The sequence below is a fragment of the Heliangelus exortis genome, chromosome Z, assembly GCF_036169615.1.
Source record: "Heliangelus exortis chromosome Z, bHelExo1.hap1, whole genome shotgun sequence".
Taxonomy (NCBI): Eukaryota; Metazoa; Chordata; class Aves; order Apodiformes; family Trochilidae; genus Heliangelus; species Heliangelus exortis.
The window spans coordinates 24,029,338-24,054,161 of NC_092454.1; the positions used below are offsets into that span (position 1 = coordinate 24,029,338).

Sequence of the window (24,824 nt, forward strand, 5' to 3'; positions counted from 1 at the left end):
ATAACCATGCTGAAGCCAGACCCCTTGCTATGTTAAACTTCATGAGAAAATCTGTCCCACTACTGCAATTTTGCACCTGATTTTCCATTTGTTTTTCAGCTGCCCCCTCTGCAATGTGATCTCTTGTATCCAAAATGTATAACTTTGTTTTAGCTGATCTATTCTTAACTAGCTGAGTGACCACATGTTTGTGTGTTGCATGGTTTGGCTTACAAAATGAGGTTAAGAGTCAGAAGCACTGGAGCCTTTGGGGACATCCTGGCAAACAGCCATGGCACTTGTAGGTACCACGAAGACTTGGCTAGTCTAATCACTCTGCCAAGTCTTTGCTACAGCTTCTTTGGAGAAGAAACTGAGGTTAGTGACAAGTCAGGCTTGTGTTTTCATAGATTTTTCTCCTTAAATTGTAATCTTCAAATACTTCCATACTTAGAGAGATTTCTGCTTTTTTTTCTCCCCTAATGTTTGGGCTAATGCATTATGACACTACATCTCTGTGCTAAATGGAATGTTTGCTGGTGATGGAGAAGTCTAGATCTCTCAGGATTAGTGGTAGAGTAAGCTTTACACTACCTATGCCTCAGTTACAGAAAACTACCCAAAAGCAGTGGCACTGTTTCATCTTTTAAACTAGACTGGAAGCTGGGTGTCAATATCTGTTGCCAGGTCAGCCTCCCCAAAGCAATACCAGCCTTTTTATGTTACAGGAAAATATAAGTAACTGCAAAAGGGCATGATGCTTTCTAGATAAAGGATCTTAGAGCAGAGAACAGAGACTCAGTTATGTCCCACTGCCTCAGGCAGTATCCCACTTGTTTCTGAATATTTTTGAAGGAGCAGGTAAACACAGAATCTCACCAAAAATTGAGAGGAGTATATGATGTTTAACTCAAGTTTATCAAGACTTTTGACACCATCTCTGCAAACATCTTCACAGACATTTGTGTATTTGTGTATGTGTGTAAGTAAACAGTGAGGTGGATTGGAAAGTGGCTGAAATGGCTCAAAGGGTTATAGTCAGCAGCTCAAAGCCCAGCTGAAGGTTAACCACTGGTGGAATATTCCAGGGGCAGATATTGAGGCAAATGCTGTTTAAAATCATGAACGACAAGGCAGAATGTACCTCGGCAAGTTTTCAGATGATGCAAAACTTGGGAGGAGTGACTGCTACAGCACACAGTTTTGCTGCCATTCAGACTGACCTCAAAAATCTGGAGAAATGGCTCGCAAAAACCTCATGAAGCTCAATGATAGTTCAAAGACTTGCACCTATAGAGGAGTAACCTCAGCCATGCAGATAAGCTGGGGGCCCACTGGCTGGAGAGCAGGCTGGCAGAAAAGTCCCAGGGATCTTTATCAAAACCATGTTTACCATAAACTGACAATGCACCCTTGAAGCAAAGGCCACCAGCATTCTGAGCTGCATCAGACACAGCCTCAGCAGTACGTCCAGAGAGGTGATCCTTCCTCTCTACTCACCACTTGTGAGGCACATCTAGAGTGCTGGGTCTAGCTTGGGGGTTCTCAGTATAAAGAAGACATGGAGTAATTAGACCAAGGACTATCTTGTCCCTCAAGCTTTACTCTCTGAATAATCTGAAATGGTTCCCTAAACCACTCCTGGAGCTGGAAGGTAACTGAGAGGCACAAGGCAACCAATCTCCTAGTGGTTTTATGAAATGTTTTTCTATGCACAGTGGATGGATTTAGGGACTACAGCTCTTAACTCCCTTTCTGAACCTCATTTCAGGCTTTTGTATTTGCAAAGAAGTCACCAAGAAGCTCACTGATTGATCAACATGATCTGTATATTGCTGCTGATCTGGAATCCTGGAAATTCATGCTATGGCTGAATTTCATCTTTCTTTCTTGTCTGGAATCGCTGAGAATGAGACAGCAAGGGAACTTCATAGGACCTATTTCTCCATGGGAAATAGATTATCTTTAAGGGCCCTTCCAACTGAAACTATTCTACATTTCTGTGATTCTACGCAAGAAAATGGTGGTCCCTCCAAAGGAATTACTTTGAGAACAACAGCTCTCTTTCCTTCCACATGCTTGGTCTGCAGGAGAGAGTTCATCCTCTCCATTAAATGCAGTCATGTTGCAATGTGCCAGACATGTTAAACTGGAAGACTAAGACTGAAACACAGGATGATTGTATATTTAAAAAAAAAAAAATTGAAGATACCACCTCAGAGCAAGCCTAGCAAGTTAACAACTGCACCCACATTATCTGGACAAAATGTGGATTCATAGCTATAGGGAGAGAGGCATCTCCGATGAGGCTTGCACTGGTGGTGTCTCATACTGACTGTGATCCCTCATTATATCTATAAAGGGGTTTGAATTCTCTGAAACACTGCAATTAAATTTGATCAGTCTGGTATTGGCTGATGCTCTAAGCGAGCAGCTGTGCAAGCCCAAGCTCAAACTCAGGCTGAACTCTTCATATCCTATTGCCAGTGATGGCAAAGAGAGCAGCTTCATTTTGCCTGCATGTCTTATCATAACCTAAGTTATACAAATCTTGGTGTAACTCAGATATCTGCTCTGGCTGCAAAGCCAGAATTAAAATAAATATCACAAACCCCTGGGTTTGAAAAAAAAAAAAAGTAAATAGATCAAAGACATAATAACATAATAAAAAAGGAAAAAGCAAACAGAAAAGAAAAAGAAAAAGAAAGGGAAAAGAAAAAGAAAAGAGGAAAAAGAAGAGAAAAGGAAAATTAAAAAGAAAAGGAAAATGGAAAAGGGAAAAGGAAATGGAAATGGAAAGGGAAGAGAAGCCTGACTAATACAAGAAAGCCCTTCCTCCTTCCTTATGTGCTGTGTAAGACTCCACAGGGGCTGGTTGCACTAGGTTTTTCCTTTACAATTTTGCTTGGCCTATTGAGGCGTCAAAAGGGTCTAGACACAAGGTTGAGGGCTGAAAACAAACCTCTTCCACCTTCTTTGTCTGGGTGGGATTCTCTGTGCATGGGTTGTCATTCCATCCACCGCACTGTGCCACCATAAATCCTCCTTGTTTCTTCAGTGAGTTTGGGCAAGCATTTTTTGGGGTTGGATGCATTGACCAGCAGGAAGAGCTGTCAAAATTGCAGGCCAGACCATCCATTCTCAGGAAAACAGGAAAACTCCTTTCCTAGGAGCTGTGCTGCCATGTCTGGTCTTCACCAGTCAACCCTCAGGCTCTGCTTTGCATGCAGAGTTTCCTGAGCTACAGGGCAAGAGTCCAGCCCTTTCCAGTTCCCCAAGTTTGCTGCAAAAGCAATCAGCTCCTTAACTGAGCTTCCCTGCTGTGGACCACATGATGGTTTGCTATGCACAGTAAAGAATAAATAATGAAATAATAACAAGAGGGTAGATGAAAGTGCCCGGATTTCCAAAATGTTTTTAGACATCATACCTTTATTTATCATTCCATTCCCAGTTCATAGTGTTCCTTGGTTTTACTTTCATAACCTCTGAACATTTTGTTAGGCCAGATGCAAGATGAATGATGAATAGCTTTAGCTCATTTCTTTGTCAGAGGCCTGAACCTTACACACAAGTTATTGCTTTATTCATACAAGACTGCGTAATTATTGTTACCTAAAGGACCAGCAGTTTCAGACCAAATATCACATTTTTCCCATAGCACTTTATATTTACACACATGCATGTTAACATGTGTCTGAATTACAAAACACGTTTTTTTTCCTTCCCTTCTCAAAAATAGTTCCTAGAGAAATTTGCCTACACAACCTCGTTGTAGAGTAGGTTAAAATAAACAGCATACTCCTGGGTCCATCATGGTGTTGCTTTTGAGCATTTTGTCCCTACTACTTTATAAAAGGTCCTAAACTGCTGTGATACTGTGGTTGTGGTATATTGTCACTCTCTCCCTACTTTCTGCAGGTATTTCAATTTCACCACATTTATGCAGTTTTTTGCTACATAAATTGTTACTTTGCCACATTCCTTCATTTTTCATTGTTGCTTGTTTGTTTTACTGTTTCCTAAAAGAAATTCAGTGGAATTCTGGTCTTTTCTGAAAAACAGTGTCATTATACTGAAAGATAACCTTATATTTTGTTGTGTAATGGTTTAATACAATCCTGTTATAATTAGAACGTTTACAGAGCAAAAAGACATTAGGAAAGCCTATGGGCATCATCAGACCTAAATCCTAGAACTTCCAACTATTTTCCTAACAACCTTCAGACTCTTCTGACATATCTCCTCTTCTGTTGTTTATTTGCTTCTTAGTTTATTACTGTACTGTTATGGGGATGTTTTTTAGCTCTTTCTTTAGGAATACAAATAGAATGATCACACAACACACACTATATGCTGTTATGAATTATGAGGGAAGTACCAGGAGTAGTATCAGAGAAAAAACAAGTTGTTTCACAGGCAACTTAATCAGCATAAAGAGCTGGAATGGTAACAGCACTTATAAAAATGTCACTTGTCCTAATGCTTTGGTAACTGTAAAAAACCACCCACCTTATTTTGTATATTTTGCAGATTTCTGAAAATGTAAAGCATATCACTGCCATATGCCACTTAATCTCCCATCTGCTTTTGTTCTTATGTTCAGCTTGTTGCTTTTACTGGTGACTGCAAATGCATTATTTCTTTCCATGTCCTTCAATTTAAAATGCATGTCACCACACCTGGAGGGAGGAGTGCTCACATAAGAAACAATGGAAACACATCAGCTGCCTCAGCCCTGTGTATGTCCGTGTCTGAGTGTGCGTGTTTGCGTGTTGTGTATTTGAATACTCTTGTCCTTTAATACCTCTTTTTAATCTACTTCCCCCCTGGGTAATCTTTGACTCTAATCTTTGGCTCTCTCTACACAGATTGTTTCTGCATCTTACACACAAAACTAATTAGGTACTCAGAGAAATGTGAGAAATGCCAGGTTTTCCTAGGCAAAAAGGACTTTATCTTCCTGATAGTGGTCATTTCTGTTCTTTCGTAGAAGATAAAAAGCTCCCAGTTAGAGATGGGTATTAAAGGGTATGCTAGAAAAGGTTTCATCTCAAAGACTTTAGACACATGACAACATGCTAAAAAGAGAATATAGGCCATTACATAATGAAAGGATGGGATTATATTTTTGGTCCTGCTGGCTTGGTGCAGATGTTTTAAAAACTGAGATATGTGTGCAATGTGAAGAGACACATAGTAGCATACTAACAGTGGAACGAGTCTCAAATGTATGATAGTTATCTAAACTACCTTATTGCTCCAGGTTAGACACATAACTGGCTACAGGCAGAAAGGAAAAAAAATTAAATGCAGTGCTAGTTTACATTAGCTCCATGCAATATAACATTAATTACTACAATACTAGATGTGGAGGTAGCACAGGGGGAGGGAGTTGGAGCAGTAGTGAAGAGAGGGACTCCCCTTGATAGATGTATTACAGAGAAATGTGGCTGTCTGAAGGTAGCCCTTGCCTGCTGTCCTGGGATTTGTGGGGAGCAGTAATGGAAGCCAAAGGAAAGAAACAAAATCATATGACACAAGTGAGATACCAGTGATATGGCCATCAGTGTACTGGAGTGGGCAGCTGACCTTCCTGTCCCACTAACTTGCAGATTAGATTTTCACATCCCTACAACTCTGCATCTTTCAGCACCCAAACCAGCAATCCAAGGAAAAGACCTTCTTTGGAAAGCACTGTAAACTTCACTAACCAAGGGCTGTCAATGAGGTAGCCATGGCATTCTGCACATAATTCACGTAATTTCAGAGTCAGGAGACTCTGTAAGTATTACAAGGAATCTGTACCTGCTCATCAAAAGCCTGCTTTGCACCATGTCAGATACATCTGGAAAAGCCATATGTGAACAGACAGGTGCAACAATGTTTTCAGTGGAAACAGGCAAGTCTGGTTAGAGCTGAGAAGATGATACATAGGAAGAGGATTTTTTTTCTGTAAACCTAGTGCAAATAGTAGCAGTGAGACAGGCTGCAATGAAATCTTCAGTATACTGTGCAACATAGTTCAGGCTCCACTGCACAAGCTGAAAATATTTCAATATAATTAGAGAGACGCCTACAACATGGTCAGCAGGATGCTGGAACAAGAGGAAGGTAAAGTAATCTCCCAGGAATAGAAAGGTAAGTAGTTCTGACCCCAAGACGTGAAAAAAAATCAAAGATTAAAAGATAAACTTACTCAAGTTCTCTCAATTGTTATTCATCAGTCACAAACATGCCTTTACTAGGCAGAGAAAGCTTGTTCCTTTTTTCATTGTTCAGAGGTGAGGGAAGGATCTTGCTTCAAAACCATTGCCTCAATGTGTTGTTACCAAAGCAGCAGAGATATTGTTTCATTTCTCTGGGCAATGCAGAGGACAGGTCAGAGTGGAAATGTTACAGACAGCAATATTGTAAAAATGAACTATCCATTGTGCCCAAAGATGTTGCAGTGATTCCTTCCCCTTCTTCTGCAGTGCTGGTCAGTAGCAATGGTTATGATACCAGAGATGGCTAATTTCCTGAGCAATCAACTTTCACCTTGCCAGCTGTACATGCATCAAAAATCTAAGCAGCAAAGATCATGAGAATGCAATAGACAAGGCTAGCAATGGCACATCCTTCCTTCCTCACATGCTGCTTAAGCTTTCAAGCCTCAGCTTCCTGTGAGCATAGTGAAAGCTGCACTGGCTGCAAGACACATACAAGGCACAGAAGTCCAAAGAAAACTTTAATCTAGAAATGCAGAGAAAGCTTGCCTTTCCAGTAGCAGAAACTTAAGTGCTGAATGCTGTGAAACATAGTGTTAGAGGCTCGTGAACAGGATGTGGGCTATCCTGATAGAAATTCTGACTGTATCTTGAATGGCTGCTTATTTATCCTTTTTTTCAGACTGCAGTACCAAAATTAGGAAATAGGAAGACATTTTCCCAAATCTGAAATAGCTTCCCACTTGGGAAGTAAAACCTATGTAAAACATTTGTAGATGAGACTCAGCCCTGTTTTAAGCAGCACTGTTGAGCTTGCTGCCTGCCTATGTGTAATATGCTGTGCTGCTAGCAGGCTGGTGATAGTTTGGAGGTTTGGGCAGCAGAAGTGAGTGCTTTCAAGACATTTTTTCCAGTGCAAAGAAGACTGATGTTTTGGTGGCCCAGGTCTTCAAAATAAAGGAAGATATAGATGGAGGCAGTAAAATTCTCTGCAGGGAATCTGAATTTATTTCATAGTTAAAACAAAAGCTGCTTCTAAGACTGTCTCAATCAGGTAAATGACTGGCTCTGAAAAAATAAGACTTGTGGAAAATCAGACAAGGTCTGTGAAGATCTGACCTAGGATACTTGAAATTTTAAGTGCTTTCTTTTGGCTGATTCAGCCCAGGTTTACTAATGTGCATATGAAATGTTTGAGCATTGTCTGTATCATGAAATTTACTGCTGTTTTTTCCCAGACTGTGAATGTCACAGGGTCTCAGTGGCAGCTGAGCATTAGTTAGCCTTGATCAGCCTGTTTTCAGAATGCTAGATGCTAGCATCATTTACTCAGGAACATGTCTCTAGTCTTGCTTTTGTGGAAATATGAAATATGGGACTTTCCTTGCAGCCTGCCAGCTAAACCTGCATTGACTGGGTCACTGATCCTGATTAAGTGCAGAGTGAAAATGTAGTATTTACATACAATGATGATATGGGGAGTCTGATTTTGTTTTAACATTACTATGTTGATTTTCTCATTTCAAATGCTTCTGAATCATCAGTGCAAACAGAACAAAATTGGTGCCCTGCACGTCCAAGTGGAGTATTACTGTCAACCTGTGACACAGTAGCAATGCCTGCAGATGCAGGATGTTTTGTCTCTGAGAGATCAAAATTAGCCTGGAAAGCAGAGTGACCCTGTGCTGTCTGACCTCACCTCTTGTATTCCCCAACATACAGACTTCCTGAGTCTGCTAGACCAGTTTGACGCAAAGGAGAAATTATGTGCCCACTTGGGAAGGGGCTCCTGTGGAGAAGGATGCCTCCTGTCCTTACCCACAGACCTGCCTTCAGTCTATCCTTTATCATGCTGCTCTTTCATTGTCACCATCAGGCAACTGCATCTGATGATGGTGGAAGTGCTGAAGTGCTTGGGCTAAGATACTAACACAACAAATTCTGAATACAAAGTGAATGGAAACTGGGGGCCCTAATATCCTTAAACACTACATTAAAAGGCTTAGGCTTTGAAGCAATCACTGATGTAGAGAGCACACTGCAGGATAGCTGTTTGGATACATTCGAAGGCCAGTATTTTGCTTAGCATTCTTGAGGCTGTCCAGATGTCTTTTATGAATTGTATATGAAGACTAAACAAGAATATCACAGCCATCACAGAGTGTTAGGGGTTGGAAGGGACCCCTAGAGATCCATGAGTCCAACCCCCCTGCCAGAGCAGGACTGCCTCATGTAGGTCACACAGTAACATGTCCAGGTAAGTTTTGAAGAGTATGTTCTATTCAAAGTTGTTGCCTGTTTGCTACTTGAAACACGGAAAATTGCAAACCATCCAACAACTGTTTATTTAATTTTTATCTTCTCTTCCTAATGTTACAGGTGCTAAAGCTAGATTTCAGCTTTATTATGACTTGTCTAAAACATGACACAACATTCAAGGGGATGTACTCCATCATTTGTCATGACCTGCTCTGCAACTTTGCACACTCAAGATGAGCAAAATTGTGTTCAGAAAAACACAATAGGGCTAAGAATTACAGAACATATTTTCTGTATGACCTCCTACTTCTGGTTTTTTTATTCCCCGAACCTACTGACTCAGAGGTGGTGAAAACATTAAGCAGCATCCTGCTCTATAGCCAGCCCATATTCAGCATCACTGAGACTCACTGCATGACACACGATTAGCTCTACCTAATAAAGCCTTGCCAGGGCAGCATAAGGCATGCACTTACCCTCTTGAGTGACTGGAATGGAGGCCATGAGATAACAGGCTGCTGGAGCACTGCATGTCCAGGAAGATGTGAAAGGACATGCCTTTCCTCATCTTGGGGATAAGAAAGCAAGGGAGACCTCTTAGTTGCCTTCAGCTGCCATGAGGAAGGAATCAATGATGAAGGAGCGAGACTCTTCTGGGAGGTGCACAGGGACAGCACTAATCAGATACAAGTTGTGTCATGGGGCATTGCCAGGTATCAAGGGAGCCTTCTTTCTCTGAAGGCACTCCTCATCCTTGAAGATCTTCCCAGCTTGATTGCCCAAGAAGCAAGCCTGCTCTGAGAAGAGGAATGTCCCTTCCAGTCAAACTCTGTACGTCCCTTCCAGACAAATTATTCTACCAGTATACACATCTGTATAGATCAGATCCTCTCCCACCTCAGCTGCCACAAACATCTTTTCCAATTTAGAACTTAATTTTCTGTCATGGCATGGTGGAGATCTGGAGATGTAAGTGACCAGAGATACTTTGCCCTTGAGCCACAGCTGAACTTCAGGGAACACAGTCTTTTCAGCCCAGTCTTCAAACTGGCTTTAAGTTGTTCAAATCCTCCATGCAAAATGAGATCATCTCAAGTATGTACCTTCCCTCTAAGATCTCTTTCTGTTGTAATAATGACAGAAATGAGGACTGTGGTTTTCTCTGCAACATTCCTGCACACAGTAAGGATTGCACACATCCATTTCAGTGCTTTGGTAACCACAGCTTCTCTAACTGAGCAAAGCCAGTTGATAGCAAGGCAGGACAGAGTCACCTGCATCACGCTACTGACATGCATAAGTAGTGCTGACTACAAGTTGTCTTTCCATTGCAATTTACTGCCTTAATTGCAAACCCTAGTTGGGAAGACTGTTATTTATAGCCACATCCTCTGGTTTTGGTCTCACTCTAGATATCAGCTTCTTTGCTCAATGCATAAAGTACTCGGTAAGCGAAGTACTGCTTTCAAGCCGTGCTTGGTCAGGATTGTGTCCCAAAGCAGCAATAAATCCCTGTCTAACTTCTTCATTCCTAGGGATGCTACTGACTGCCAGTGATTGCCCTGGCCCTGCTTGTCTCAGGCAGACTTGTTCGGTTCCTTAATTACATTATGCAGGATGTCTAAGCAATAGGCATTTTTGAACAATCACGTCAGAACTGATGAAAAGGGGGCTGATCGACTTTAATTACACCCTAAAGCTGGAGAGACTTCATATCTACGTCCTCGCTTCTAATATACAAATGAAATTCTCTACTAACCCTTTTTTCAGGATGTATAGTGAAATTAAATGGTATAAGTTTACACATGTTCCCTTGGGAATCACAGGCATCATGTTCAGATGGAAATATTTCCCAGTCTGTGACTGAAATCAGCCCTTCTTAGACTATGGAAAGTGTTACTTCATCATGCAAGTATGAAAAGTGACGCTGCTGTTCACTATTCTCACAGACATAAAGTAGCTCTTTCACTGCTCAGAAAAGGCTATGGTTGCTGATAAAATAATCCAATAAATTGCTACCACCATTAATTCACATTCTCCTCCATATGTCTTAGGAGAACACACCAAATGGTATGGTGCTCTCTTTCACATGCATTTTGTGTCTGGAATGGCAACTTCTGCTCTGGGACCATCAGAAGATTCCCTGTGCTGAGAAAAGGCTGAAGGCTCCCAAAGCACCACCTGGCACCATTCCAAAGAGCAGATGAATGTCACTTTCTTGTGCATTGTATCTGCTTCTGAATCCCTCCCTACATTCAGAGTGCTATATCAGTAGGTGCATGTAACAGCAGGTCCTGGTGATGTCAGGGCTGAGGTGATTTCTATGGTCCTTTCCACTTTCTCTAGTGAGATTTGAGGAGAGTTAACCCAAGAATATTTAACCCAGATCACTATCAGCAAACAGGCATGCAAATACCTCCGACTTCCCTGGAGCCTGGCAACTTCTCAAAAGTTTGGCCATCTCCACTGTTGCAGCTGTGCCCATAATAACAGAGCAGCCTCAGAGCTGTGCCAGTCAATGCACACAGAAGATTTGTGACTGAACAGGCAGTCTGGTTCACAGAACCGAAATCTATCTCCAGAGGCAAGCATGTACAACTAGTTACTGTAGCAGCCAGCAGCTCACTGGAAATCTCCCCAGAGAGTTGCCTAGGATTGTGCTTGTCGTAAATGTATTGACGTATTTCTGCACTAGTGTTCACTGACCGTAGACCAAAGGGACACACATAAGCAGACGTGTGCTGTGGCAAGTACAGTCAATCCTTCCTACTCCAAGTGTGTATCATCTCTTAACACACTCTCAGAATCCAGAGTGAGCAGACTCTGCTGTCTGTTCTACCAGATGTTACAGTAATGGCAGAAACCTGGCAGTAATTTCCCATTTCTGCAAAGTGCATGCGGGGCACCTTTTTAGCCAATATTGAAGAAAAGACCTACTTCTACGAGCAAAAGTATTCCTGGTATCTTTTGTATTTTAAACGTGCATCAACTGCATTGTTATCTTTGAAACCATGTATCAGTGGGGTGATACAATCCAGAGTAAGAATACAGAGTGTCAGAAACTGAGGTGGATGGAAACTTCAGATTTCAAATTAAGAGAATGCACAATTCCAAACTAACTTGAATACCTGATTCTAGTCCAGTAGGATCTAAGGGTGAAATGCCTTCACTTAAATTACCAGTGACACTACATTGTACTCTATTAAGGCAAAGGACTTGTCACATCCATTCTACAGTATCTCTTTGGAGTAAACCAATTTGATTAACATAGCTCCCTGCAGTTCCCACAGTTCTACCCAGGTGAGGCCCAAAGTTTTGGCTCCACATATAGGTATTTAAGTAACTACCTTGGTTCTTACTGCTACACAGCTCTCTCAGAATCACAGAATGTCTCTGGTTGGAAGAGACCTTCAAGATAATCCAGTCCAGTCCATGACCAACACTGTAAGCTCACCGCTAAACCATGAGTGTAAGGACCAGGTCCGCACACCATTTAAATGCCTCCAGGGATGGTGACTCCACCACTGCCATGGGCAGACTATTCCAATGTTTGACAACACTTTCAGTGAAAAAATGTTTAATACCCAGCCTAAACCTCCCCTGGTATAGCTTACATCCATTCCTTCTAATCCTGTCACAACCTACTAAGGAGAAGAGTCTGTCTGCCTCCTGGCACCAACCTCCCTTGAGATGGCTGAAGAGAGCAATAATGTCTCCTCTCAGCCTCCTCTTCTCCAGACTAAACACCCCCAGCTCCTTCAGCTGCTCCTCACAGGACTTGTGCTCCAAGCCCTTCATGAGCTTTGTTGCCCTTCTCTGGACAGACTCCAGCACTTCTGTGTCCCTCTTGTAGTGAGGTGCCCAGAACTGAACACAGCAGTCAAGATGCAACCTCACCAGAGCTGAGTACCAGAGGGATGATCACCTCTCTATTCCTGCTGGCCACCAAGTTCCTAACACAAGTCAGGATGCCAGTGGCCTTCTTGGCCACCTGCGCACACTGCTGACTCATATTAAGTTGGCTGTCAACCAATACCCCCAGGTTCCTTTCCAACTTGTAGTTTTCAAACCACATATCCCTAAGTCTGTAGCTTACAATGGGATTGTTCTGACACAAGTGAGGACCTGGCATTTGGTCTTATTGAACACCAAGTCATGGTCATCATAGTTCACGTTAGAGAAATTGTAGCTTGGCAGCAGAATTTGGCCTTTTGGTACTGTCTTGACAATGGTACTCTTGCTGCAGAAATATCACCTCATGGCATGGAAGTAAAACAAGAACATTATCCTTGCAAGCTTTTGCTCTTACAGATCATCAGTTGTGCTCTGATACAATCACTAGAGCTCATCTAAATAAGCAAAGCTTGAAATGAGTGTAATGCAGAAATTAAAATCTGTATTGTGAGTGACCCAAAGACAAGCTGTTTTGCACTGGCTGGGTACACCAAGCCAGGAGGAGTTACTTCATAGTTAACATATTTTAGCTGGTTAGCTCACTTGCAGCATTGCCTGCCATAGGATTTGTCACATACTGCTGAGCACTTACATTCCCACTGGACTGCAGAGGAAGGGTTCTGATCTCAGCTTGACTTTTCCTTTGTTGGGCTTTTCAAAGCCACACAGACTGAGTATGACCCTGGTGTCAGGCTGCACAGAACAAAGAAACTAAGAGGTCTGATTGTGCTCTACGTGCATGTGTGGAACTTTAGTGGCCTTAAAAAAAAAAAAGAAAAAGAAAAAGAAAAAAGGAAAGCACAGTAATTAGAACACATGGGTTAACTGGAGACTAGAAATGTGCACGCTTAATTTCCCTGCATTTTCAAACCCTGCAGTTGACTGCACCCTGAGCTGAAGGAAACACTCCTCAGAGATGTTGCGTATCCATGTAATCACTAGGACATGTTTCTCAGGAGGAGAATTCCCTTACAGGGTCATCTGCATCTTGGCTCCTGGATTGTGCCATGCTCAGAAAAAAAAAGCAGAAATGTGTCTGATTGTCCCTTTTAATCTCTACCTGGAGCAGATTTTTGAAAGTCTCTCTGCCCGAGGTTGTTATGTAGCTCATGGGAGTCACAGCGTCCTTACATCCTCTGGGTACTCCTTCAAGCACTACACCTGGACTCGAAGAAATATCTTTCTCTGAAATATATCATCTGGGATCCAGGGAGGCTAAGGATCAGTCTTCTGATTTTCCCTGATTTCACCCATATCCCAAGAAAGCATCCCTAGCTTTATACTCTTCAGGAAGGAGGGCTGCAATAACTGGACATGGATGACATGTCTATCAGGGCCCTTTACACTTATCAAGTTGAAATAAAGCAAGCAGTCAAGTTAAAGTAAAAAGTTGTAGAAAGGATTGTAAAAAATGACCAGTTTTTCATGTTCTGTTTTATTTTGTTTTTTACTTAGTCCTTTTTACAACTTCCCTGTCAAAGAGCCCTGCAGGGCTTCTTTTCCCCCATCTATTCTTAGGAAAAGAAAAGAAGAAAGGGAAGGGAAGGGAAGGGAAGGGAAGGGAAGGGAAGGGAAGGGAAGGGAAGGGAAGGGAAGGGAAGGGAAGGGAAGGGAAGGGAAGGGAAGGGAAGGGAAGGGAAGGGAAGGGAAGGGAAGGGAAGGGAAGGGAAGGGAAGGGAAGGGAAGGGAAGGGAAGGGAAGGGAAGGGAAGGGAAGGGAAGGGAAGGGAAGGGAAGGGAAGGGAAGGGAAGGGAAGGGAAGGGAAGGGAAGGGAAGGGAAGGGAAGGGAAGGGAAGGGAAGGGAAGGGAAGGGAAGGGAAGGGAAGGGAAGGGAAGGGAAGGGAAGGGAAGGGAAGGGAAGGGAAGGGAAGGGAAGGGAAGGGAAGGGAAGGGAAGGGAAAAGCCCACCAAACTATCCACAAAGTAAAAGTCAAATCAGTCCAACTTAACCAGAGGTTCATAGTATCCTGCATTAGCACTTTTCTGTAAAAGTGCATGCTTGTAAACTGTTGGTAAAAGCACCTAATAAAAAGGTCTTCTGAATTATTTATAAAAGCAGTTTGTGTCTTTATATACCACTCAGATAAAGTAAGCAAACCCTCCAATGAATTAGTGATTATTCAGTATTTAAAAGGCTGTATTTACATGAATCACAACTTCTCAAAATAGGATTGCACGCAACATGAGTCCTACCACACGTAGCTGCCATCACCTACCTGTTAGTTAAGCTGCTGAAGTAGAACATAAATGTATTACAAACAAAGCTAGCAACGTTCTTTATTTAGCAAGGTGGGGAAGAATTTTTCTGTAATACCATTGCTACATCAGGCAGCTGAAATGTGCAGATGAAATAATTAGATGCATGGATATTTTGCAGATTTAAATAAAGTAATGAGGAATTATCCACATGGCATGAACAGTCCAGTGCAGCATCACAGATATGTAAGCTACCCCTGAGCTTCTGAAATATGTGGACCACTTTCTCTGCTTTCAAAAGAAAAATCTTTTGCTTTGCATAGATAATGGGTAACACGCATGGTCCCTCACACCTGGAATACTCAATTTTACAATATCTAGCTGTTACAGGCACGCATGTTTCATTTAACAAGCTCTTAGGGAACAACAGAAACACATTCTGTGTAGAATTCTGAACAACTTTCAGAACTGGGGATATTTCAAGCTCCCTTCTCATTTAAAAAATTCATTACTGTTAGCCTTGCAATCCTCCATGTTTTGGAAGAATGACACGCTTCCTACTTTTGTTTGTAACTTCAGAAAGATAGAAAATTTATTTTGAAGTTGCCAACTTCTATCTACTACTCCCTGGAAGAACTCCAAAATAATAACTATTTGTATTTATGCACCTACAAATCCTTCCAAATGAATCATGTAAACAGTTGAAAATTCTCTTCTTATGATTTTTCTGTGTAAAGTATCACAACTTCACCCTCAAACCTACAAGGATTTTCATGGCCAGCCTGGAGTTACAACTTCTCATTCCCAAAAAACACTGACACATTAAATTTTGTAAGGAAAACAAAAGCATATTCCTTTTGAAACACAAAATCTTAATTTAATTCCTGAAGGGGAAAATTACTTGCTTTTCATTAAAAAAAAGAAAAAATCCAAAAACCAAAACAAACAAACAAACAAAAAACCCCAAACCAAAGCCCCCAGTATGTACTTTCTTAAAAGAAGGTGCCCAGGATTATAAGATCTACAAATTTAGTCAAACTTACTACAAAATGAAGTGGGATCAGCACTGGACTGTAACAAATAATAAAGAATAAGCAGGTGCAAGTCCTTTTGCAAATATGGCTAGTGTTTAAAGAACAAAAAAAAAAAAAAAAAAAAAAAAAGTTATTAACACATAAGCTTACCTTTAAAAAGCAAGAGGAACAAGGATGCCCAAAGACATAGTCCAGAATAAACATATCCTAAGCACTTTTCTGTAAGCATTGCCAAAATAGGCTGGCTATCCTTCCAGAGCAGTAGGTGAAAGAGGATGAAGCCTTGGAGACAGCCCGCAATGACTGATGGATTTGGCAATTACTGTAATAAGGCATCAAACCAGCTTCCCACCAGGAGAGAGAAGTGCATTTGCTCTTGCGCTTCTCCAGTCCCCCAGGAGCCAAATCAGCTCAGTGCTGGGTCAGTAAATCCAGAAGCAAAGAGAATGGTTACTTTGCTTGGGACTCAGGCTCCCAGGAACTCTGAGCCTTTTCTTGGTCAGACGCAGACGCTAGTGACCCCTGTGCACAGCTGTGTGTGCACGGCAAGGAGGGGGAGCACGCTGCCGGGGAGATGCTTTCCACATCCCCACAGATAGTACCTAACTCCAGACAGCACGTCTGCAGCGTGTCCAGTGCTTGCACTCGAGTGCCTCTAGAGCTGTTTCCCAGCAAAATGAGTTTGTGTCCCTCTCTGCTCTCTCTCAAGTGCCCGTGTAACTTGCAGCAAGCACCTGTGGCATGGTCCCACTGCCATGAACCTGCCTTTTGTCCCAGCAGAGGCAGCAGAGGAGATTCAATAATGCAGCAACTGGGGAATGTGAAACCAGACAGTCTCCTGCATTTTTTGATGCCTCCTTCCTGTGATCACTTTTACCCTGCCCTGGGTGTCTTCTTCCCCAGATGCCCACTGCTGCTGGCTCTCCCCCCTGGAATTTTCCACAGACCCTGTCTCCCTTCATCACTTTCTCTGCATTCCCACTCCTTTTTACCCACCAGCGAGGCAAAGGCAAGGCAAGGCAAAGGCTTGAATACATTTAATGACAGCCATCACTCGGGCCTTTTCCTATTATTTTGCCTGTGCTGCACATTCACTTCTCTTGTCACTGAAACAGGTGTGGGACTTTGTGCAGGCTATGACCCTAGGCTGGTATTTCTGAAAAACAAATGCATTATGTTAATCAACATTTTATTTTATCTAGCTTTATGTAATAGGTCAGTTACTTCTCTGGTTTGGTAAGCCATGCAGAAAGTTGCCACACACAAAAGGCAACATTTAAGGCAACACAACACACTAAGACCCTTACTGAGTCTCTCAAGTTTTGTTGTAACGCAAATCCAAATCACTTCAGTAAAACTGAAATACATGAATCACCTCCTCCTGTCTCAGCACCAGTTTTTTTACCACTGTAGGTTTGGGTTCTTCTTCTTTTGCATATTTTTTATGTAAGCATGGTGAAGATTATTGTTGGTTGTAAACCACATTATGATGAGAAACTTCAGGAACACATTTCCTTTTCTCCACTGAGTTTAGTTACAAGACAATCTGTAAGTAGCAAGGTGGAAAACAAGTAAATAGGCCAATTGAAGGGGCTGTTGGTTCTCCAAATGAACATTTCCAAATGTTGTAACTAGGAAATTGTACCCTAACTGATTCCCACTGTTTAAAAGCCTCTTTTGAAGCTGAGTCACTTGCTTTGACAGCCCTTGTTTAGTTGTAGTCACTACTTTTATGTGTACCCAGCATCAGCCAAATTCAAAATTATGACAAAGTGCAAGAGTCAGGAGAGAGGAAGACATCTGCTCTGCCTGTATGTATGCGTACCAGATGGGCAGCAGTGCTTGTTTGTAAGACTATTTAAAACCAAGTTACAACATGTAGCAGGTTCTCCAGTTCATAGAATCACAGAACCATAGAATGGTTTGGGTTGGAAGGGACCTTTAAAGATGGCTTGCTTCCAGCCTTTTTGCCATGAGTAGGAACACCTTCCACTATACTAGGTTGCTCAAAGCTCCATCCAACCTGTCCAAGAACTCTTCCAAGGAGTGGGCAAGTCACAAGTGCTCTGGGTAACCTGTTCCAGCATCTCCCCACTCTCAAAATTAAAATACATCTAATCTAAACTCACTCTCTTTTAGTTCAAAACCATTGTCTGTTGTCCTGTCACTTCATACCCTGGTACCAAGTCTGTCTCCATATTTTTTATAAGCCTGCTTCAATACACCGAAAGGCCACAATAAGGCCTCCCCAGAGGCTTGTCCTGAACAACCCCAACTCTGCTGGCCTTTCTTCATTGGAGAGGTGTTCTAACCCTCTGATTGTTCTTGTAGCCATCCCTTGGATGTGCTCTAACAGGTCCATGTCTTTCTTGTACTGGGGAACAGGGATGGATGCAGCACTCTAATTGTGGTCATAGGAGAGCAGAGTGGAGGGGCAGAATCACCTCTCTTGATCTGCTGGCCACACTTCTGATGCAGCTTAGGTTACAATTGGCTGTCTGAGCTGCACTGACAGCCCATGTCTAATGTTTCATCTAATGTATTCCTGAAGTCCTCTGCAGGGTTGCTGTCAATTCATTCACACTCCCCATCTACACTAACTGGGTATTGCTCCCAGGTGCAGAACCTTATACTGGGCCTTGTTGAACTTCATGAGATTCAAATTGGCCCACTCTCCAAGCCCATAACTGTCTCTTTGTCCCTCTGAAGGGAATCTCTTCCCTCTAGCATGTTAACTGCACCACTCAGCTTGGTGTCATCTACAAATTTGCTGAGGGTACACCCAGTCCCACTGTTTATGCCATCAATAAAGATATTGAACAGTCCAGATATTGGTTCCAGTCCAGACCCCTGAGGGATGCATCCTGTTACTGATCTCCATTTGGACTTCAGATCCTTTACTGCAACTGTTTGGGTGCAGTCTTCTAGCCAATTCCTTATCCATATACTTGTCCATCCATCAAATCTGTATCTCTCCAGCACAGACGCAAGAATGTTACGAGAGATGCTATCAAAGGTCTTTCTGAAGTCCAGGTAGATGTTATAAGGGAGAGAGACTTATGGGTTGGAAACTAAACTACATAGCTTTAATGAAATAGTAGTGATGAAAAGTGATTAAATACATACAAATATACACAAAAGCACTATCACATTCGTCCTCCCTTTTCCCACAAGAATGTTCATGTCACCACTGAGGCTGCAGAACAGGCACTGGGAAAGCCCCAGGTTTGGCTCCTGTAGTCAGTGGCAGATAGAAGCTGGAGGCAGGAAAATATGGATTCAGGAGGACAAGGATTAGGATGAAACACAAACGATTCCAGGATTCCAGCCATGGACAAAGAAGAACCTGACCCTCATGATCTCTCAAATTTATACCAAGTATGATGCGTATGGGATGGAATATTCTGCTTGGTCAATTTTGGTCACCCATGTGCTCAGATCCTCCCTAAGGGAGGACTGCATGCATGACCCCTTTACTCCCATTCTCTTTCTGAAGTATAAGATGTCTTCCAGAACTGAGCAATGACCTTGGTTCTGCATACCATTCTCCAGCCATAGCTATAAACATGCAGTCCTAGCAGCAGTGACATAAACTTGCTGGTTATTTCAGCATGTGCAGCTGATTAGAAGAGACGTAGCTGAAAGTAAAATTACAAGAAATAAAATTGGTCCTATTGGCTCAAACTGGGGCACTAGGATTGCCACTGGGGGACAACCATTGTGAAATGTGAAGGCTTACTTTTGCATGAAGATGTCAGGCATGGTTCTTGAGTTTTTACAGCTTGGGGATATTAGAAACAAGTTTATACCTTGCCACAAACCCAAACGGTAAAGGGCTCCCTTTAGCAAGGTCAGAACTATGTAGTGACAAGGTAAGGTGTCCTAAGACAAGCCAAAATAGGTACAAACATGATTACAGACCAGGAGTTATATTCTTCCTGGAGTAACCACATCCTCTAACACTGTACCATGAAATTATGTTAATTGAACTGCAGTCCCACCTCAGGGCTGGCTACTCACTAAATCCAATTCTTTTGCTGTCACAGGGGAACAGTGATCAACTCACATGGCTTAAAACCAGCTTTAATCAGTTTACTGGTTTCTCAGTTACATGCAACTAGTTGTCAATCAGCTTGTACTTTTAGTCTCCTAAGAGGTTGTAGGCTACAACTACAGAGAGCAGTGGGTCAGGCCTTACCTTAGTTTGTGTCCCAGAGATCACCTAGAGGAGATTAGTGCTCAAAGGCAGAGCAGAAAAGAAAAGTCAGCTACAGTTGCACCCTGTGGCAGTAAGAGAACAGGCTCATCACCATCCTGACCCAGGGTTAGCTGTCCGCAAGCCACAGCAACAGAAAAAAGCAGAGCCCTGGAGTATTGTTTCCCTTCCAGGTTTAGGACTGTAGCACACAACTACTTCATTTTGTGCTCCAGGCACATCTGCCTCTGCTCCTGAAGATAAGGGCTTTGAGATATTGCTGGCCTATGGGGGTGGGGAAGGTCCAAGCAAGGGCAGGGAGGGTACAAATGGCTGCTGGGGACAGAGAGAGACATCCCTGAGCCTCTGCCCATATAGGGGGCATTTCTTCCTGACTTCTGCTCTACAGCAATTTGACTTTTCTCTGCAGGCAGGACAGGGGCACGCAGGTGCTTTACAGTCCCAGTGAGGTACCTGGAAACAGGAGGGCTGGGAGCTGGAAGGTGGCCCTGGACCAGCTCTGCAGCACCAGGATGCTGAGCTGCCGATGTCTCTTCAGCCAACATGGGAGGCAGATCAGGACAACCCCAAGTACCATGCCTTGTCTTGCTGTTGGCTTTGGAAGGTCAGGGCATCTCTGTCTTTGTTGAGACACACAGGAGCCTTCTGGCCCCCGTGAGCTTGAGACTCTGTAAGAACCTTTTTTTCAGATCTGTTGGGAGGACTCACCAGGATGCAGCAACCATCTGAGGGCACCAGCCAGCCTCAGGCCTGGCAACCTCCTGCCAAGCCCTGGCTGGGGCACAGGGGGGCATTTGGTAGCTGGAGTCAGAGCCCTGATGTGTGCCTGGGGGCATGGCAGAACTCTTGAGCACTACAACCAGGCATTTGGTGCCTGAAAGCTTGAGGGGTTTTAATTGAAAATAAATCACCTTCCCTGCCTGTTTGCTCCCACCCCCAGTCCCTAAACAGACATTTGCTGTGCTGTGGCTACCCAGCAACTGTCCTTCCTACCCCCTGCACACTGCTGTTGCAAGGTGTTTATCCTGTTTTTGTGACCAACCATCTCTACAATTTACCTGGAAGATTTTGTGGTCCTTCACACTGCCCTGTTCTCACACAGCCTTGGCTGCATGAAGGGTTCCTCTTTGTTTCAAAACCTTTCCTTACCTTGTGATCAGATGCCACTGTAAACCTCTGTTCCTATGCTTTGAGCCTTTCATACTATCTGCCTTTGCAGTGTCTCCAGCATGGGATTATCCACTCCTTACAACAGGGCTGGAAACTTTTCCTCTACCACAGCTGAGAAGCCCCATTTTGATACTTGACTTACAAGAGGCTGGGCTGAAGAGGTGACTGGTCCACATGGATGGCAAATCTACCTATGTTACTCCTCACCTGCAGGCAGGAGACCCAGTGCTACATTTTCTCACTTCAAGCCTGCAAATGCAACCAGCTGGGATCCTGTATGTTTGCAGTCCAGCTGCTCTCTGTGCTCCTCAGCCCTTAATCAGATGCCAAACTTAGGCTGTAAGTAAATCCTCGTAAATGCCTGGGCTGCTTTATTCCACAGCCATTTAACAACTCCAGGTGTCAGAGCACATCTTTCTACCAAATATATACCCTGGAGCCTAGAAAATCATACTGAACAATCATCCATTCTGATTCTGGTTATGGGAGGCAGTGGCGGACAGGTATCTATGGATGCTTTTTGTATCATGCACCTGTGGGGAGATGCAAGCTGGAGGCAAGTCCTGATACCACAGAGTTCAGCTGTCAGCAGCTATGGCCAGGCAGGTGGGGACTGAGGATAAATGTTGGTTGAGGTGCTGGGGTCTGTGCCATTGGGGATGGTGGAAGTGCAGCTCTCAGGGGCTCACTGGCCACTGGAGTCTGGGCACTGTCTGGCCAAGATGGTGCCTCTGCTTCTGTGCAGTGCAGATGCAAGAAGCTCTGTCTTAGAGTCTGCTCTGGCTTTGCCGGCCATGTGGCAGGGCCCCAAAACCACCCCTGCTCTCTACTGATTTGTGGAAGAGTGACACACTGAGATGCATCATCACTTTATGACACAGCTGCGCTGGCCCCACGCTTCATCCCTCCTTCCTGGCTTTGCCTGGCAAGGACAGCAGGAGAGACCAGTTTCCCCTGACACCTGCACAGAGTGGTGGAAGGGAAGGAGTCCTTCCTGTGGTTTGCATGGGAAACTCACGGTGAAGCCCAAGACATGGCACTGGAAGACAAGCTCCTGAAGGACAGCAGGACTTGGGACTTCCTCTTACCTGTCCTGTTCCTCATGTCTAGATTTCTTTCCCCATCTCAGTGCCCAGTTTCCTGTATTAGAAACTCAGTGACCAGCCAGAATAGAGAGGTATCGTCCCTCTGTAATCAGCTCTGGTGAGGCTGCATCTTGAGTGCTCTGTTCAGTTCTGGGCATCTCACTACAAGAGGGACACAGAAGTGCTGGAGTCTGTCCAGAGAAGGGCAACAAAGCTCATGAAGGGCCTGGAGCACGAATCCTGTGAGGAGCGGCTGAGGGAGCTGGGGTGTTTAATCTGGAGAAGAGGAGGCTGAGAGAAGACATTATTGCTCTCTTCAGCCACCTCAAGGGAGGTTGGTGCCAGGAGGCAGACAGACTCTTCTCCTTAGTAGGTTGTGACAGGATTAGAAGGAATGGATGTAAGCAAAACCAGGGGAGGTTTAGGCTGGATGTTAGGAAACATTTTTTCACTGAAAGTGTTATCAGGCATGGAATGTCCTGCCCAGGACAGTGGTGGAGTCACCATCCCTGGAGGCATTTAAAAGGCGTTTAGATCTGGTCCTTAAGGACATGGTTTAGTAGCTGACTGTGGTGTTAGTCAAAGGCTAACAGTCAAACGCTGGATGATCTTGGGGGTCTCTTCCAACCTAAAACATTCTGCGATTCTGACATTCCTTGCTGTTCCTCATTCATTTTTCTCTCTGCCCCAGTCTGTTTTTCTCACTCCCTCTGTTTTGGTTGCATCCCAGTTTCTCTCTCAATCTGACAGGCTCTCAGACTGTTTCTTCATTCTGTTGCTCGGTTCCTCATCTCTGTACTTCTGCCTCCATCCATCTTTCCCTGTCCTCATCTCCCTTTCACTCTCGCCCCTGCTCCATCAGTCCTGGTCCCAATGTCACCTTCTCTATCGCGCTTTGCCTCCCAACATCCTTTTTGCCTTTCCCGGCCCCCCCTTTCCGCTCTCCATCCCACTATCCTCACTCCACCACTATCCCCCATTCCCCCGTCCCACCCACCCCTCCTGGGGCCGCTCTCCTCCCTCCCTCCTCCTTTCCTCCCCCTCCCCTCCCGCCCCGGCTTGCGCACGCGCACCGCTACCCCGCCCCCGCAGCGCAACCTTTTGCCGCCCCCTCCCCCCCCCGGCTCCTTCAGCACTGCGGGCAGAGGCCCGCGCATGCGCACTGGCTCTCCGTCCCTCCGTCCCTCCGGCCCTCCCGCAGCACCCGTGCCGCAGCAGCTGTCTTGCTCCTGCCGGGCGCCCCCTGCTCGCAGCCTCTCCTCTCTACACCCTCTCCGCGGATGCCCCGCAGCACCCCCGCCGGCCCTCCCACGCCTGCCCGCTGCCACAGGGCGTGTGTACCGCTCCCCCACGCCTTGGTAACGAAAAAAGAGGCCGCCTGCGGCTGCCGTCCCCGCCGCTCGCTGGCAGGCTGCGCGGCATTCCCGTGGATGGGAATCACACCGCAGCTTCTCCGCGTTCCCACCCCCCCCCCCCCCCCCTCCAAAGGCGCCACCGCTCCCGCCTGTCCGCAACGCGGCGCTGGCGGCCGCGGAACTGCGCATGCGTGCGGGCAGTGACTGTCGTGCCCGGAGCTCGCCCCCAAGCGGCGCATCCGAGCGCCTCACGGAGCGGGATTCCGGATTCGCCCCGAGTCCCCGAAGCCTCTCGGCGGGTGACCAAAGGCTTCCCCCAGACACTCTGGGACCTTGCTCTCAGGCCTGAAAAACACTTTAGATAAAACGCGGGTAGCTCCAAAGATCCACCTAATACGGCCCAAGCAGCCCCAAACGCCGCTCCGGTCTTCTCAGGCAACCTTTGTTGTTGCCTGGGGGTGGCCTGAGAAACTCTGTCCCAAAGCTTCTACCAAACTCCAAATATCCCCAGACATGTCAAGCAACCCAGAACCCTGCCCGGTTTTCCTCAAAAATTTTTGTTTCAAGGAAACTTCACCCTAGCTAAGTGCCTTTAGAAAGCTTCCCAAAACCCAACAACAGGATCTCAAACACTGCCACAAAGTCTCCCAGCAGTGCTGGAAGCCCCGCATCTTTCCCAGTGGCCTTAAAGAATCCAAATCTCCTTCTTTCCTCCAAACCCCCAAGGGAAAAACCCAGAAATACCTTAGGCTGACCCTTCTAACCCATGACCAGACCTACTGAAGCCCCTTAAATAGTCCCCAAAGATCTCCACACCTGAACTAAGGCCCCCAAACATCCCAAAACTTGCTTCAGGTCCTCCAGAGGTGTTTTCTAGACCCCAAACCCTGTTCCACATTCCACCAAAGCCTGCTAAAATACCCCAAGGACCCTGAAACCCAGCCTGGTGATGGAAAAAAAGCAGCTTCAGACCCTCCTGAGATCTCCTAAACACTCCTGAACACTGTACCAGCAATCCCAGCACCCCTAGCTCTGGGCAAGTTCTCCCAAAGATCTCTGCACCCAGCTTCAGTTCATTGTAAGACTTCCCCAAAACCCTAAACATTGTGTTTCAGGTATCCCATTTGCTCCAAACAATACCCAGATATTCCTAGAGTCCCACTGTCCTGCCCAAGGGCTCCAAATCACCAATCAAATTCTGCTCCAGGACCCTCAAAGACCCAAACCACTGTCCCAAACCCCTGTCTCACACAATCACAGAATTACTGAGGCTGGAAAAGACCACTGAGATCATGAAGTCCAGCCTATGACCTAGCACTACCACATCAGCCAGACCATGGCACTATGTGCCGCATCCAGCCTTTCCT

The 24,824-nt window shown here is 44.7% G+C and overlaps 1 protein-coding gene across 3 annotated transcripts in view; it reads right to left on the reverse strand.

The window, feature by feature from the left end:
* Positions 1-24,824, reverse strand: part of LOC139789753 (neuronal acetylcholine receptor subunit alpha-7-like) — a 67,691-nt gene that overhangs the window by 41,079 nt on the left and 1,788 nt on the right. For 2 of the 3 annotated variants that reach the window (XM_071730793.1, XM_071730792.1), the window contains exon 2: positions 19,830-19,912. Coding sequence is in view for 1 of the 3 variants with exons in the window: in XM_071730791.1 (XP_071586892.1) it covers positions 15,782-15,860 (79 nt within the window). In the remaining 2 variants the exon portion in view is untranslated. Of the gene's footprint in view, positions 1-15,781; positions 16,902-19,829; positions 19,913-24,824 lie in introns of those variants that run through there. The other variant, XM_071730791.1, reaches the window with a different exon arrangement.